This window comes from Cervus elaphus, chromosome 29, assembly GCF_910594005.1.
Source record: "Cervus elaphus chromosome 29, mCerEla1.1, whole genome shotgun sequence".
Lineage (NCBI taxonomy): Eukaryota > Metazoa > Chordata > Mammalia > Artiodactyla > Cervidae > Cervus > Cervus elaphus.
Window position 1 is genome coordinate 43,361,466 of NC_057843.1, and position 13,966 is coordinate 43,375,431.

Here is a 13,966-nt window from a genome sequence, read left to right on the forward strand (position 1 = left end):
CTTGAACGCTCTGCTAAGAAACTTGGATGTAATTGTCTCTATTAACAGTGGAACCCACAGAAAGGTTTGAAGGCATGGACGCCTATGCAGTTTGGAAAGATCTCTGGTTTCCTGGTGGAGGATGCTCAGGAGGAGTCAAGAGTGGATAGCTGAGTACAGGTGGAGCTTTCCATATAATCAAGGCTGAAATAATGAAGCCATTGAACTTCAGGAATTTGAAAAAGAGATGTCATGAATGGGGCAGATATTAGCAGTAGTCTGGATATGGAAGATGAACAAATGTGAAACATCAAGGATGATGTCCCAGTTTCTGGTTTGGAGAACAGAGTGAATGATGCTTCCTTTCTATAAGAGGGAGAGTGAATGATGCTTCATTTTTATAAGATAGGGAGAAAGAGAGACGATGGAGAATGGGGGAGCAAATACAGGGTGTGCACTGCCCAGGAATACCTGGCTAAGGTGAAGGAGTGAAGACTGGAATCTATCTCTTCATCTGTTCACCAACCTGTTTATGGCTCAGAGCTGCATATACCAGGGGAAAAAAAGAGTTCCTTCTTTCTAATCACTACCAAGGCACCACATGGGTTAGCCACAGGCTGAGATGAACTTGCTTTTGAAATTGTTACATATGAAGTGTTGTGGTATAACTAAGTGGAAATGTCTGTTACATCGTTAGGCATACAGGTCTGGATCCCCCAAGGGAGATCTTGGCTGGAGATGCAGATGTTAGAGTCATCTCTTTGTTGAAATCATGAGTGAATGACCTCTTAGGAGAGTAAACAGTGAGACAAGAATATGTGTTGGTGTCAAGTAAGTGATGAATACACAGTGGGGACCATGCCTTCCATTCTTATTTTGTGGGCACTTGCTAGAAACAAAGGGCCTTGGTCAACACCACTCTTGGGAGTTATCTCATTGAACAAATATGGTGATTCATGATTCTGTGGTACTGGGGGTGGAGGAAGACTTACTGTTTCTTAACATAGAGTTATTATGGTAAATGGATCAGCTAAATTTTTAGAACTCTCGTAAGAGTTTTTAGTATATCTAGAGTCTCCTCTTAAAGCTCTTGGAGAGGGCTTCCTATTTTAACATGGGTAAGACACGTAATGCTATGATTTTCTTCATTGGATGCATCATACACATTAATGTACTTTTACTGCTTATGTATTTGCTCTTGTAGTATTCCATATGCAGTGAACCTTTAATAGAGCTGTCTAACCCTGGAGCCAGTGGATCCTTGTTTTTTGTGACCAGTGATGATGAATTTATCATCAAAACAGTTCAGCATAAAGAAGCAGAGTTCCTTCAGAAGCTACTGCCAGGCTATTACATGGTAAGTGCACATAATTAAAACTTCTACTTAATATTTAATTACTTTCCTCCATAGTTTTTTTTTAATGCTTTTTTTTTTTTCAGTGACTCTGGCATGTTTCTTTCTCTTCGGTGAGGTTTATTTTGCATTTAGAGTATACTATGAAATCGATTGAATAGATTTTGAAAATTAAGTAGAACTATGCAGTAGAGCATAGTTATTGACTGACTTAGTCCTGGGCTCATATCCCACTCACCCATCAACTAACTTGTGTGACCAGGAGTAAATGAGGTAAGCTCTGAGCCTCAGTCTTTGAAGGCTGGGAGACACCTGTCTTCCATGGTGGTTGTAATAAAGACAGGATCCAGGATGCAGGATAAAGGAAGCAATGGGTTGGAGAGCTCTTTGTACATAGTAGTAATATGAGTAGTTAACATTCATTGAGGACTAAGCTGTAAAACTGATGAGGTAATTGAGACAAAGATAAATGGAATCAGTTGCCAAGGGTTATTTAGCTAATGGGCTGTAGATCCGGGGCTTGAACACAAGCAGTAGGAGTCCAGAGAGTGATCTTTAACCCCTGCACCTTGTAGGGGCGACATTCAGTACTAGCCACTTTTAGCCATCACACTTCAGAATTTAGGATGTCATAGGCTAAATACAACATGAAAATCACCTTCCATGTAATGTTTTAGAGACAAAGAAACTATAACCTAGCCCAGGATTTGGATTTGCTAAACATTTAGACCAGATTTTTAAAAATAAACATTTTCCTCAGTAGTTTTGTTGTTTTCATACCTCTGATTTCTTTGTACTTTCATGGCAATTATTAATTTTCTGTGAATGGAATGGCAGCAGGATTTCAGAAGCCACAATTCTGCTATTCATTTGCTATGAGAGGTGATAACTGTTATCTTTGTTTCAAAACAAAATTGATGAGATATACCATACAGCTCATTAGTGTGTAAAAATATTTTTTAATTCCAATATCTGCTCAAGATAACAGTAACTGCTATAAGTTAGTCTCACATATAAATATAGGAATTGAAAATCTAAACAAAAATCTTAGTGGGCAGCATACACAGATTTTAAAAGATTTTGATCCTGAACAAAACTGGGAAATTTTTTTTAGCACAAATTATCTACTTTATATTAGGGAAAATAGAAAATACAGAAAAGGAAAAAATGCAACCAACTGTATTTATTTTCTCAGAGATACACATTGCTAGTATTTGGTATATATCTTTTCAAATGTATCCTAGTCATATACACATTTTTAAATAATTTAAAATTGCAGTCAAACTCACATAGCACTCTTTGTTAATCTTCTAAGTGAGTAAATCTTAAACTTCTCTATTTCTAAGCTTAGGTAGACTAGTCTCCTATTGTAGAATTGCACTGACAAATATGATAGCCATTAGCCATATGTGGCCATTAAATTAAGTAAAATTTTAAAATTTAGCCTAACCGAGTAATTTTATCCCAACCATGTAAGCTAGTATAACAAATAATATAATTCATCTTATTAGCAAGAAAAAATGTGAGCTAATATGTGGTTATCCATCTAGATATCAGGGAGAATTCTTAAAATTGGAAAATTTTACATAATAGGCACATAAACCAATAGGCATAAAAACCAACTTTTATTAATCTCCCAGAGTTCACATAATGTTTCATGGAGAAGAACAAAAGCTCTTTCACTGAAGGTAATAGAAAAGATAAGGATACTTTCCATCAATGATCTTTTCTAACGTATTTGCTAGAATTTTCAGCAGAACTTTTTGAGTATAAAAAAACATAGAAGAAAAGTATAAACACTGTTCTGTATATATGATGCAATTGAATATGAGCAGAACTTCAAGAAAATAAACCAGTAGTTTCTAGAGGTATTGAAAATCAGGTAGATTTGCAGGATATTTGATAAATCTACAAAATCCATCATATTCCATTATGTAGATCATATAAAGTTGGAGGGCATAAGAGGGAAAAAAGAATTCCATTCATGATGACAATAATTTATAATGATTATTATTAAAGATATAAATAAATGAAGACATACTATAATTCTGATTGGAAAAGCAGCTTATAGTAAGTATAGCATATGAACAATAATCCAAAAATAATTTATAAAATTTTATTTAATAAGAACTCAATTGCTTATGTCTGTAAACAAAAATGAACAAGACCAATATGAAGGAAACTACAAAATGTTTTTGAAGGACATAAACAAAGTTCTGAAATAATAAAGAAATGTGCATCATTCCTGAACTCAGAATTGTAATGATTTTAATTGCCCACATCATTTTATAAATCCAGTCTAATTCCAATCAAAAATTCTAATAGGATTTTTTCCCCTGAACTTGACAGAACTGGTTCATTTGAAAGTGAAAACAAGTATTATGTTAAGAGTAGTTTTAAAAACAAATGGGAAAGCAAGCCTGTAGAAATGCACAAAACATTTTGGCAAAGGAGAAAATGTTAGGCCTGCCATAACATACACCAGTAATGTGTAAATCTATACTAGTATTAAAGTGGTGGCATTTGTACAGATCTAGACAAAAAGATCAATGGATTCAAATAAAGTGTCCAGAAATAGACCCGTGTGTATTTGACAACTTATTGCATGATATAGGAGGGACTTAAATTCAATTGAGAAAGGACAGACCGTTCAATAAATGGTTATCCATTTGAAAAAAAAGAAATCCCCTATTTCAGATCTTTCACACACAGTTACTTCCAGACAAGGGAAACAAAAGCAAAAAATAAATAAATGCGACTGCATCAGACTAAAACACTTTTGCACAATAAAGGAAACTATCAATGAAATGAAAAGATCACCTACTATATGGGAAAAGATATTCATAAATGATATACATGATAAGGGGTTAATATAAAAAACCTACAGAAAACTCATAAAACCCTACATGAAAAGTAAATAATAAACAACCCACTTAAAATATCTTTTAAAAATGTCAGAAACAGGCACATGAAAAGATGCAAATCAAATTAGAGAAATACAGATCAAAACTCCAATGAGGTATCACCTCACACCAGTCAGAATGGCCATCTTTAAAAAGTCTATAAATAATAAGTGCTGGACAGGACGTGCAGAAAAAGAAGCCCTCCTACACTATTGGTAGGAATGTGAATTGATGTAGTCCCTGTGGAGAACAGTATGGAAATTCCTTGAAAAACTAAAAATTTATCTACTGTATGATTTTGCAATCCCACTCTTGGGCATATAGATGGAGAAACTCTAATTTGAAAAGATGCACCTCAGTGTTCATAGCACTATTTACAATAACCAAGACATGGAAGCAACCTTAGTGTCCCTCAACAGGTGAATGGATAAAGAAGATATGGTACCTATATAAATAATGGAATATTAATCAGCCATAAAAATTAAATAATGTCAATTGCCGCTACATGGATGGGCCTAGAGATTCTCTTACTAAGGGAAATTAAGTCAGATAAAGAAATATGTGGTATCACTTATATGCGGAACCAAAAAACAGTGCAAATGAACTTAATTTCAAGGCAGAAAGAGCCTCACAGACATAGAAAACAGACTCACACTTACCAAAAGGGAAAGGGGTGGAGAGATAAATTAGGAATTTGGAATTACAGATATACTACTTTATATAAAATAGATTAACAACAAGGTCTACCGTATAGCACAGGGAACTATAATCAGTATCTTCTAAAAATGTGTAATGGAAAAGAACCTGGAAAAGTTACTTATATATGTATAAAGTTATATATATGTATATATATGTGTGTGTGTATATATATATATAAATAACTGAATCTCTCTGCTGTACACCAGAAGCGAACATATTATAAATCCAATATACTTCAACAAAAAAAATGAAAATAAATTTGGCACACTATCTGACTAGACGTTTTCCCAAAGAAGATAAACAGATGGCACAGGAAAAGATGTTTAATGTAACTAATCATCAGAGAGATGCAGATCAAAGCCACAGTGAGATGTCACCTCACATCTGTCAGAGTAGGTATTATCAAAAAGACAACAAGTAGAAAGTGTTGGCAAGGATGTAGAGAAAAGGGAACCCTCATGCCCATTGAAGGGAATGTAAACTACTTTACTATGGAAAACAGTGTGGAGATTCCTCAAAAAAAATTAAAAACAGAACTAGTATATGATCCAGAAATACCACTCCTGGGATTTATTCAAAGGAAACAAAAACACTGATTTGAAAAGACATATGCACCCCTATATTCACTGCACCATTATTTACAGAAGCCAAGATATGGAAGCAACTCAAGTGCCCTTCATTAAATGAATGGAAAAACAAGATATGATATATATATATATGTAATGAAATATTACTCAACCAGAAAAAAAGAATGAAATCTTGCCATTTGTGACAACATGGATAGACCTAGAGGGTACCATGCTGAGGGAAATAAGCCATACAGAGAGAGACAAATACAGTATTGTTTTACTTATATGTGGAATCTAAAAAAATAAATGATCAAACATAAAACAGAAACAGCATCATAGACACAGAGAACAAAGAGGTGGTTGTCAGAGGGAAGAAGGGTCAGGGGAGGAGAGAAACAGGTGAGGGAGATTAAGAGGTACAGACTTCCAGTTGCAAAATAAATGAGTCATGGCTATGCAATGGACAGTGTGGGGACTGTATGCAGTATCTTTGTGTTGTGATAGGTTTTAACTAGACTTACTGTGGTGATCAGTTTGAAATGTAGAAATATCTAATCACTATGTTGTATAACAGGAACTGGCGTAGTTATGTAGGTCAATTTTACTTCAAAAACAAGCACATAGAAAAGGAGATCAGATTTGTGGTTACCAGAGGTGGGAGGTGGGGGAAAGGGGTAGTTAGAGGAAGGTGGTCAAAAGGTACAAGCTTCTAGTTACAAGATAAATAACTACTAGGGATGTTAATGTAAACATGATAAAGATAATGAATACTGCTGCATGTTATATATCAGGGGTCCCCAAACCCTGGGCTACAGACTGGTACTGTTAGGAACCAGGCTGCACAGCAGGAGGGGAGCAAGTGAAGCTTCCTCTGTATTTACGGTCACTCTGTGTTACTCCTGTTACAGCCTGTGCTCCGCCCCCTGTCGGATCAGTGGTGGCCTTAGATTCTCATAGGAGTGCAAACCCTACTGTGAACTGCGATTGCCCAGGATCTAGGTTGCGCACTCCTAATATGAATCTAATGCCTGATGATATGAGGTGGAGCTGAGGCAGTGATGCTAGCCCTGGGGAGCAGCTGTAAATACAGATTATCATTAGAACAATAAATGTAATGTACTTGAGTCATCTAAAACCATCTCCTCCAAAACTCCTGGGTCCATGCATGGAAAAATTGTCTTCCATGAAACCGGTCCCTGGTGCCAAAAAGATTGGGGACTGCTGTTACACATGAAAGTTGTTAAGAGAGTAATCCTAAGAACTCTCTTCTAAACTTACTGTGATACTCATTTCATGATGTATATAAGTCAGAAGATCAGTGCTCTATGCAAACTTACCCAGTGCTGTATGTCAATTATATCTCAGTAAAACTGAAAGAGAAAAATTAATCCCATATGGAGTAAAAGCCAAATGTAATCACCAAAACTATTAAAAATTTGTAAGAAGAAGGAAGAAATTTATAACCTTGGGGTATAAAAAGCCTTGCTAAATAAGAAACCAAAAAAAGCATGAGAAACAAGTTCATAAATATAACTACATGAAAAGGCAAAACATCTATATAATCAAAAATAATGCCAGATATAAAATTAACATAAGCACATAGAATATTTCCAGAATGATAGAAAGAAAGAGGAAACGGTTTCCGCAAAAGCTGGGAAATGGGGGAAGGATTAAGGATAGAAGAGAGACTTTTCATTATATAAATGCCTTTTAGTAAACTATTTTTGGTGCTTCCCTTTTGGCTCCGTGGTTAAGAATCTGCCCGTCTATGCAAGAGACATGGGTTTGATCCCTGGGTTGGAAAGATCCTCTGGAGAAGGAAATGTCAACCCACCCCAGTATTCTTGCCTGGAAAATCCCATGGACAGAGGAGCCTGGTGGGCCATAGTCCATGGAGTCTCAAAGCAGTTGGACATGACTTAACGACTAAGCAACAACAACAAAAAACTATTTTTTAGTTTTCCCATACTTTTAAAGTGAAACAAAAACAGACACATATTCCTTATTTTTATAGCCCAGTGGTCTGATGGTTAAGACTTTGTGTTTCCAATGAAGGGGGGCATGGGTCCCATCCCTGGTTGGGGATATTCTGCATGCCCTGTGAGGCAGCCAAAAAACAAAATTAGATTGTCTATTTTTGTAACAAAAAAGACAACATACTGGAAGAAAATATTTACCCCAAGTAGAAGAGGAAAATAATAAATATCCAGAATATATCAAGAACTCCAACAATGGCAAAAACCTAAGGAAAAAGGAGCAAAGGAGGGTAACACAAAATTATCTTTAAGATGTGGCTAAAAATACATAAGAATATTAAATTTCTCTAGTTCTCTGTGGTATTCACATTTAAATTAACTTGAAAACACGTTTTCATTTTTCACCAAGCTTGCTTCCAGAGATTGTAAAGTAGGATAATATTCAGCATTGGTAAAAAGTGGTGGGATATATGTAACCTTATGAAGTGTGTTTGTGAACTGGTCTGGTCATTTCGGAAGAGAGTTTCTCAGGAGCTATTAAGATTTTAAATGTCCACCCTTGTACCCCAGCACCTAATTTTCTCTTGGGCTACCTTAGAGAATAATCACATATGGCACTAATCACATCTCTGCCTGTTTTTAGTTGTAACTAATTAAAGAAGGAAATTCTGTCCATTTTCAGTTCAGCCACTTTTAACACCCTGAGTTCAGAATGATAAAGTTGCAGTTCCCATAAGCTGACTTAGAAACTAGATTCGGAACAGCAAAATTTTAACAAATGACTGTTAACGAGAGTAATCACATTCCATTTTTAATTATCATTTTACATGAAAATGCATCATAGTGGAGTGTTGCTTTGTAAAAGTACATTTTAAACATTTTTTTCTTTTTCTCTTTTTAGAATTTGAACCAGAATCCAAGAACTCTTTTGCCAAAATTTTATGGACTGTATTGCATGCAGTCAGGGGGCATTAACATCAGGATTGTGGTGATGAACAACGTTTTACCACGCTCCATGAGAATGCACTTCACGTATGACTTGAAAGGCTCAACCTATAAGCGAAGAGCATCCAGAAAAGAGAGAGAGAAATCTAGCCCCACGTTTAAGGACTTAGATTTCCTGCAGGACATGCATGAAGGATTGTATTTTGATACAGAAACATACAATGCACTCATGAAGACACTTCAGAGAGACTGCCGGGTAAGGAAATGTCATTGTTGTGAATGCCTTTGCAAAGTTATCTGTGGTAATGTACTTTTTTAAGGAAGGTTCAAAGGCCAACACATGGAATCCCCTCATTCCCAATCCGTGTACTGATCCATGCTTCCCTGTTGTTGAAGGAACTGGTGGATGATGACGCAGTTGTCTGGAGTCTATTAATTTTACTAATAAGTGAAGTCAGCCTTCCTTGATCAAATGACACAAAGATTTTTGTTTCTTTTCATCCTCTGTGGGAAAGATAGTTAAAGTGAAAGGAAAAGAAATTTGGGTTTTAACACAGTGATTTTTGAGAAAAGCCACATATTAATACAAAACTTAGATGAAGTAAGATTCCAAAAGGCGAGAGAAGCTTAGAGAAAATGCACTTAATGCAATTAGTAAATGGATCCCTAGAAATCCGTTGTAGATACCAAACCATGGGATGGGTTCATTTATTGAAACTGCTTTATATGATCTGCGTAAGAGGTGATCAGGAGTGAGATTTGACAGAGCAAAGGCCTTTCCATGCAAAGTAACCAAATCCTTTATCGAAAGGATGCGAGTTGTCAGCCGGCAATGTGTAAGGAAAAAAACTAAAACCAAAGTTGAGGATAAATATTTCTGACATGGTAAATTTACAGAAAGTAGGTAAAAGCCCTTTTGGAGAAATAGATGAGAATGCAATGAGAATGCAACTTTGCTGGGTTCTGTAGGGTGATGATCTTTGGTCAAAAGATTGTCAGGGATGTTATTTTTTGGCCCAGGTGAACTTTTGAGAACCACTCGGTTCTCAGCTGAGTTGAGCATGTTGGAAATGGGCTGAAGGAATGATGATAAGGGTTTGGGTCCAGGCCTGACCAGGGCTTTCTAGAAGAGAGGACAGGATTCATGGGGCCTGATCACTGGGAAATATGCAGTGTGTCTTGGCTTCCTGGGCCTTCTGTGGACCTGGTCAGATGACCCACATTGCTGCTGGGGAGGGAAGATCCCTTCCCTGCCAGGCTTGAGCTCACCTGAAGGTGAAGAATGCAGTCTTGACCTCCCCATGTAATGTATAAAGTAGGGGACCCTCCCTGAGAAGCACAGCCCCACTGTTGCTGCGTTTTGTCTTTCTGTGTGTTAGAACATTTATGAAAACGCAGAAAGATGCGTCCTTGGAATAGTTCCTTTCATTGGTAGGGGATTTACCCCACAGTTCCTGCTCTTTGGCTGCCACTCATTGAATGCTTCAAGTTTGCCAAGCTAGCCTCAGATTTTCCATTTTTAAAAAATATTGATGTATAATTGATTTACCATTACAGTGTTGTGATAGTTTCAAGTATTCAGCAAAGTGATTCAGTTATACGTGTGTGTGTGTGTGTGTGTGTAATATATCCTTTTTCAGATTCTTTTCCATTATAGCTTATTACAAGATACTGAATATAGTTCCTTGTGCTATACAGTAGGCTCATGTTGGTAATCTATTTTATATACAGTACTGTGTATATGTTAACCCCATCTCCTGATTTATCCCTTTCCCACCTTTTCCTTTGCTAACCATCACTTTGTTTTCTGTGTCTGTGAGTCTATTTGTGTTTCTTAAGTTCATTTCTATTGATATTATTTTTTTACATTCCACATAGAAGTGATACCATATATTTGTCTTTCTCTGTCTGACTTACTTCACTTAATATCCTAAGTGCATTATTTCATTTCATTATCTCAGCCACCATGTGACATCAATACCATTCATACTCCCATTTTTCTCTTTTTTTTTTTGTTTGGAAGATCATACACCTATTTTAATTGGTGAAAAAGTTCTTAAAAAGATTAAGAAACCTGTCCAGCATCACCTAGCAAGTCAGTGGCAGAGCCCACGCCTGTTTAGGGACAAAGCATGTGTTCTTAACAACTGAAATTTACAGACTCAAATGTAAGGATTTTTTTTAAAAACTATCTTTTCAGAAATCATAGGCAGAATAGTGGGAACCAAGCAAATAAAAATATCCAGCTGAGCTGTTCAGATATCTGGGTGCATATGAGGGACTCATATTTTTCTTTAAAAAAGAGTAAAACATACATACATTTTAGTAGAATCCTTTTTCTATGCTTTTCAACCCTGACAGGATGTGGGTGAAAAGTGACTCTCAGTTCCCCAGAGTTTAGTACAGTTTTAGATTTGCTCTCTCTATGTGTGTGTGTGTGTGTGTGTGCACATGTGCGTGTGTACATTTCTTGCCTCTTCAATATGGAAAGCCTCTTTCTAAGGCTCCTATGCCAGAAAGAAAAAAAAAGGAAAGGTCAAATGTAAAAAGCCATTGCACAGGATTTGTCTGTTTATTAGCATTTCCTGAGCTCAGCCCTGATAGAATGAGGTCAAACACGACTCTTCTTCAGCAATGAGACCCTGGAGATTTGCCTTTTTATTTTTTGAGGATTTGTTGTGCTGAGGAACATAAAGGTCAAAGTAGAGGCATCATAAGCCTAACTCCCTCTCTTTCATTGCATTTGAACCTGTAAAAGACACAGATAATGAAACTTCCTTAAATTGCACATTTGTCTTCAAAAAGGCTCTTCTTGGGGTGGTATTCGGGCATGTGAGTGGCATGCTATGGAGGAACCTGAGTCCCTTCTGTGATCTGCCTTGGTGAAGACCAAGGCCTCTGTGATCTGGAGTCAGCAGCTGATTCTCAGATCAGAGCTGCCTGGAGGAGGGCACGTTTCTAGAATGGTAGGTCTTAATATTTAAAGGTCAGGGACCTCTTTGCAAAACTGATGAAAGCTGTGAACTGTTTCCCCAGGAAAATGCCCATCTACACACCAGTTCATGAATCCCTTGGAGCCCATTGACCCCCACCCCTACCCTCCCCCACCCCAGGCAGAGGACTCCCATCCTAGAGCCGGGCAGACCCATCTCTCTCTTTCTTCAGGTCATCCCCTGAAGGGCTAGAATGGGTTGTATGGTTGGCATTGCCTGCAGCGTCTCTGACCCTGACATTTCCCTCGCTTTGCAGAAAACTGAGCTTTAGTGCCAGACAAGGTGCTATGGAGATCCAGGGAAGGATGTGAGGTCACCTGGGGCTGCTTTCAGCCCCAAAGGATGGAGACTGTCTGCTATTAACATTCCTCTGAGTGAGGCCGCACTGCTAGGCACTAGAAACAAGAGAGGCGGGGGACTGCACTACTGTGTCAGCAGCCCAGCCAAAGAAAGGTGAGCTAGACCCCTATTCAGATGCATCCTTTCACGCACTTATCAGACACCTGTATTGTGGCCCTACTGTGTGCCAACATGGGGTAAATGACCTCTATGTTTAATCAATTGCCATTCTGTATATTAGTGCCATGATGATATTCTAAGGTGTTTATAGGGATCAGAGTAGGTAACATAGTTTGGTTTTGAAGAAGAGGAATTCTCCAGGTAGGCAAAGAAGTAGAAGCGTATTTCTAGGCAGAGAGAATAATATGAGTTAAGCATGACATGGCATAACATGTCCCTAGAATTGTTTGGTGTTGTGACAGTTAATAGGAAAGGAACATGTGAGGTAGGAGAGAAAAGCAGTCAGGAGCCAAATAATGTCAAAAGCCCCTTTCTGGTGGTGCCAGGTCCTCTTAAGGGCTTAGAAGTAGTAAAGCCAGGAATCCCAGACCTTTGGATCCCAGCTTTTCTGCTGTTCCCAGATGGAAAAGATAAGCCTCCTAACCTCTTCCTGCCGTCACTCCTACTTCCTGCCCCCGCCTCTTTTATATTTCAGCTTGACATCTCAGACCCCAGGGCTCCATTTCCCCTGCATGACTGCTGGCTGGAAGGTACCTGCCTGACTCACTGACCCAGCTTGACCCACATGCATCGTGCCCTGTTCCCCACAGACTACTTACTTCCCTGAGTCCCCATCAGAGCTGCTTCTGGACTCTGCATCCAAAACAGCCAGAACTACCTTAACCCACACCAAGTCCTCTTGACAAGAGCCATCTTCCCCGGCACCCCCTGAGCACCCCTGAGTCCCTTTCCTCAGCTTTCCCGGCCCAGCCTCAGGCCCTTGCCTATAAACGTGCCCCCACCCCACTTCTGGTCCATCCCTATCAGCTCCTCCATGTGGCACTCTGGCTGCTTGGCAGTCTTCTAGAAAACAGAATGCACTTTATCCTTCAACCTTGCTGAACCCACTTCCCCACAGAATTCAGAAAAAGGACTCTTTCCAGAAGCAGGAATCCAGATCTTGGTTTTCCTTGACTCCCACACTACTGTTCCCTATAGGCTATGTCTGGGGGAAATGAACATGGAAATACTGGGGTTCCCTTTCTGGAAGCATTACGTCTTCCTTGGCCTCACCCTCTGCGTGCTATGACAGCTATCTACACCCATAAGAGAACTTGGCTTGGGGTGAGAGTCATGTCAGCAGAAAGTACCACCGGGACAGCACAGGTCACCTGTCATCAGAAACAGAAGGTAGGATTTAGTCAAACCATCCCCTGTGGTCCCCATGTGACAGGCAAGCTGAGAGGCGCATCCTGTGTGGACACTGCTCTTTCCAGGTACCCTGTTGTCTCCCCCTAGCCTCATCTTCTGCCTGTCTTCTCTGGCCCGGGGAATGTGATCAGCATGAAGCTAGTTGCCCACTTCACTTCCCTGCAGCTGCCCTTCCCATCCTCCTTTCTTGTTCTCTTTCTCCACACTCAGTAAATCACCACATCCTGTCCAATCTGCCTCCTAAATAACTCTTGGCTGCCTGCTCCCTCCAGATGCACAACCTCTGCCCTTGCAGAGACCCCTCTTTGCCTGGCGTTTTTACTAGCATTGTCTTTCAGCATATTTCCAGTGCTGCCCCCAAAGTCATCCTAAGATCGGAAGACCACCAGCTCTTGAAGCCATACATACTTCATAGCTTGAAACTTTCAAACCCTTCCTGATTTGATCCCTGCCACTTCCCCAGATGCCCCTTCAGTGTCCTTCTCCAGCCTTGTCTGTCCCCTTTCCCCAGAACATCCTTACTCCCCGGTCATTCTGATGGGCTGGACACTTTCTCTAAAGATTTTGGTCTCTTCAGGCATGTCTCACCCCGAAGGATCATTCTCCCACTCTCTCCTTCACCTGGCCCCTGCTTACTCATCTCAGGACTACCTTTCCCCAAGACCACCATGCTGTGGGTCCCCCAAGCCTCCAGGGTTAGCCTCTTTTGTGGGATTTAACACATGTAGTTCCTTGAGCCCGAGGATCAAACCTGACTTCATGGCCTGGTGCTTATTCAGTACTTAGTAACAGTTCATTGAAATACACATTTGAACAAAGGAATTAATTATCTGATGAT

At 39.1% G+C, this 13,966-nt stretch overlaps 1 protein-coding gene across 3 annotated transcripts in view; it reads left to right on the forward strand.

The window, feature by feature from the left end:
- Positions 1 to 13,966, forward strand: part of PIP5K1B (phosphatidylinositol-4-phosphate 5-kinase type 1 beta) — a 329,589-nt gene that overhangs the window by 187,376 nt on the left and 128,247 nt on the right. For all 3 annotated transcript variants that reach the window (XM_043891261.1, XM_043891260.1, XM_043891259.1), the window contains 2 exons: positions 1,184 to 1,336; positions 8,382 to 8,681. In XM_043891261.1, coding sequence (XP_043747196.1) covers positions 1,184 to 1,336; positions 8,382 to 8,681 — 453 coding nt within the window. The remainder of the gene's footprint in view (positions 1 to 1,183; positions 1,337 to 8,381; positions 8,682 to 13,966) is intronic.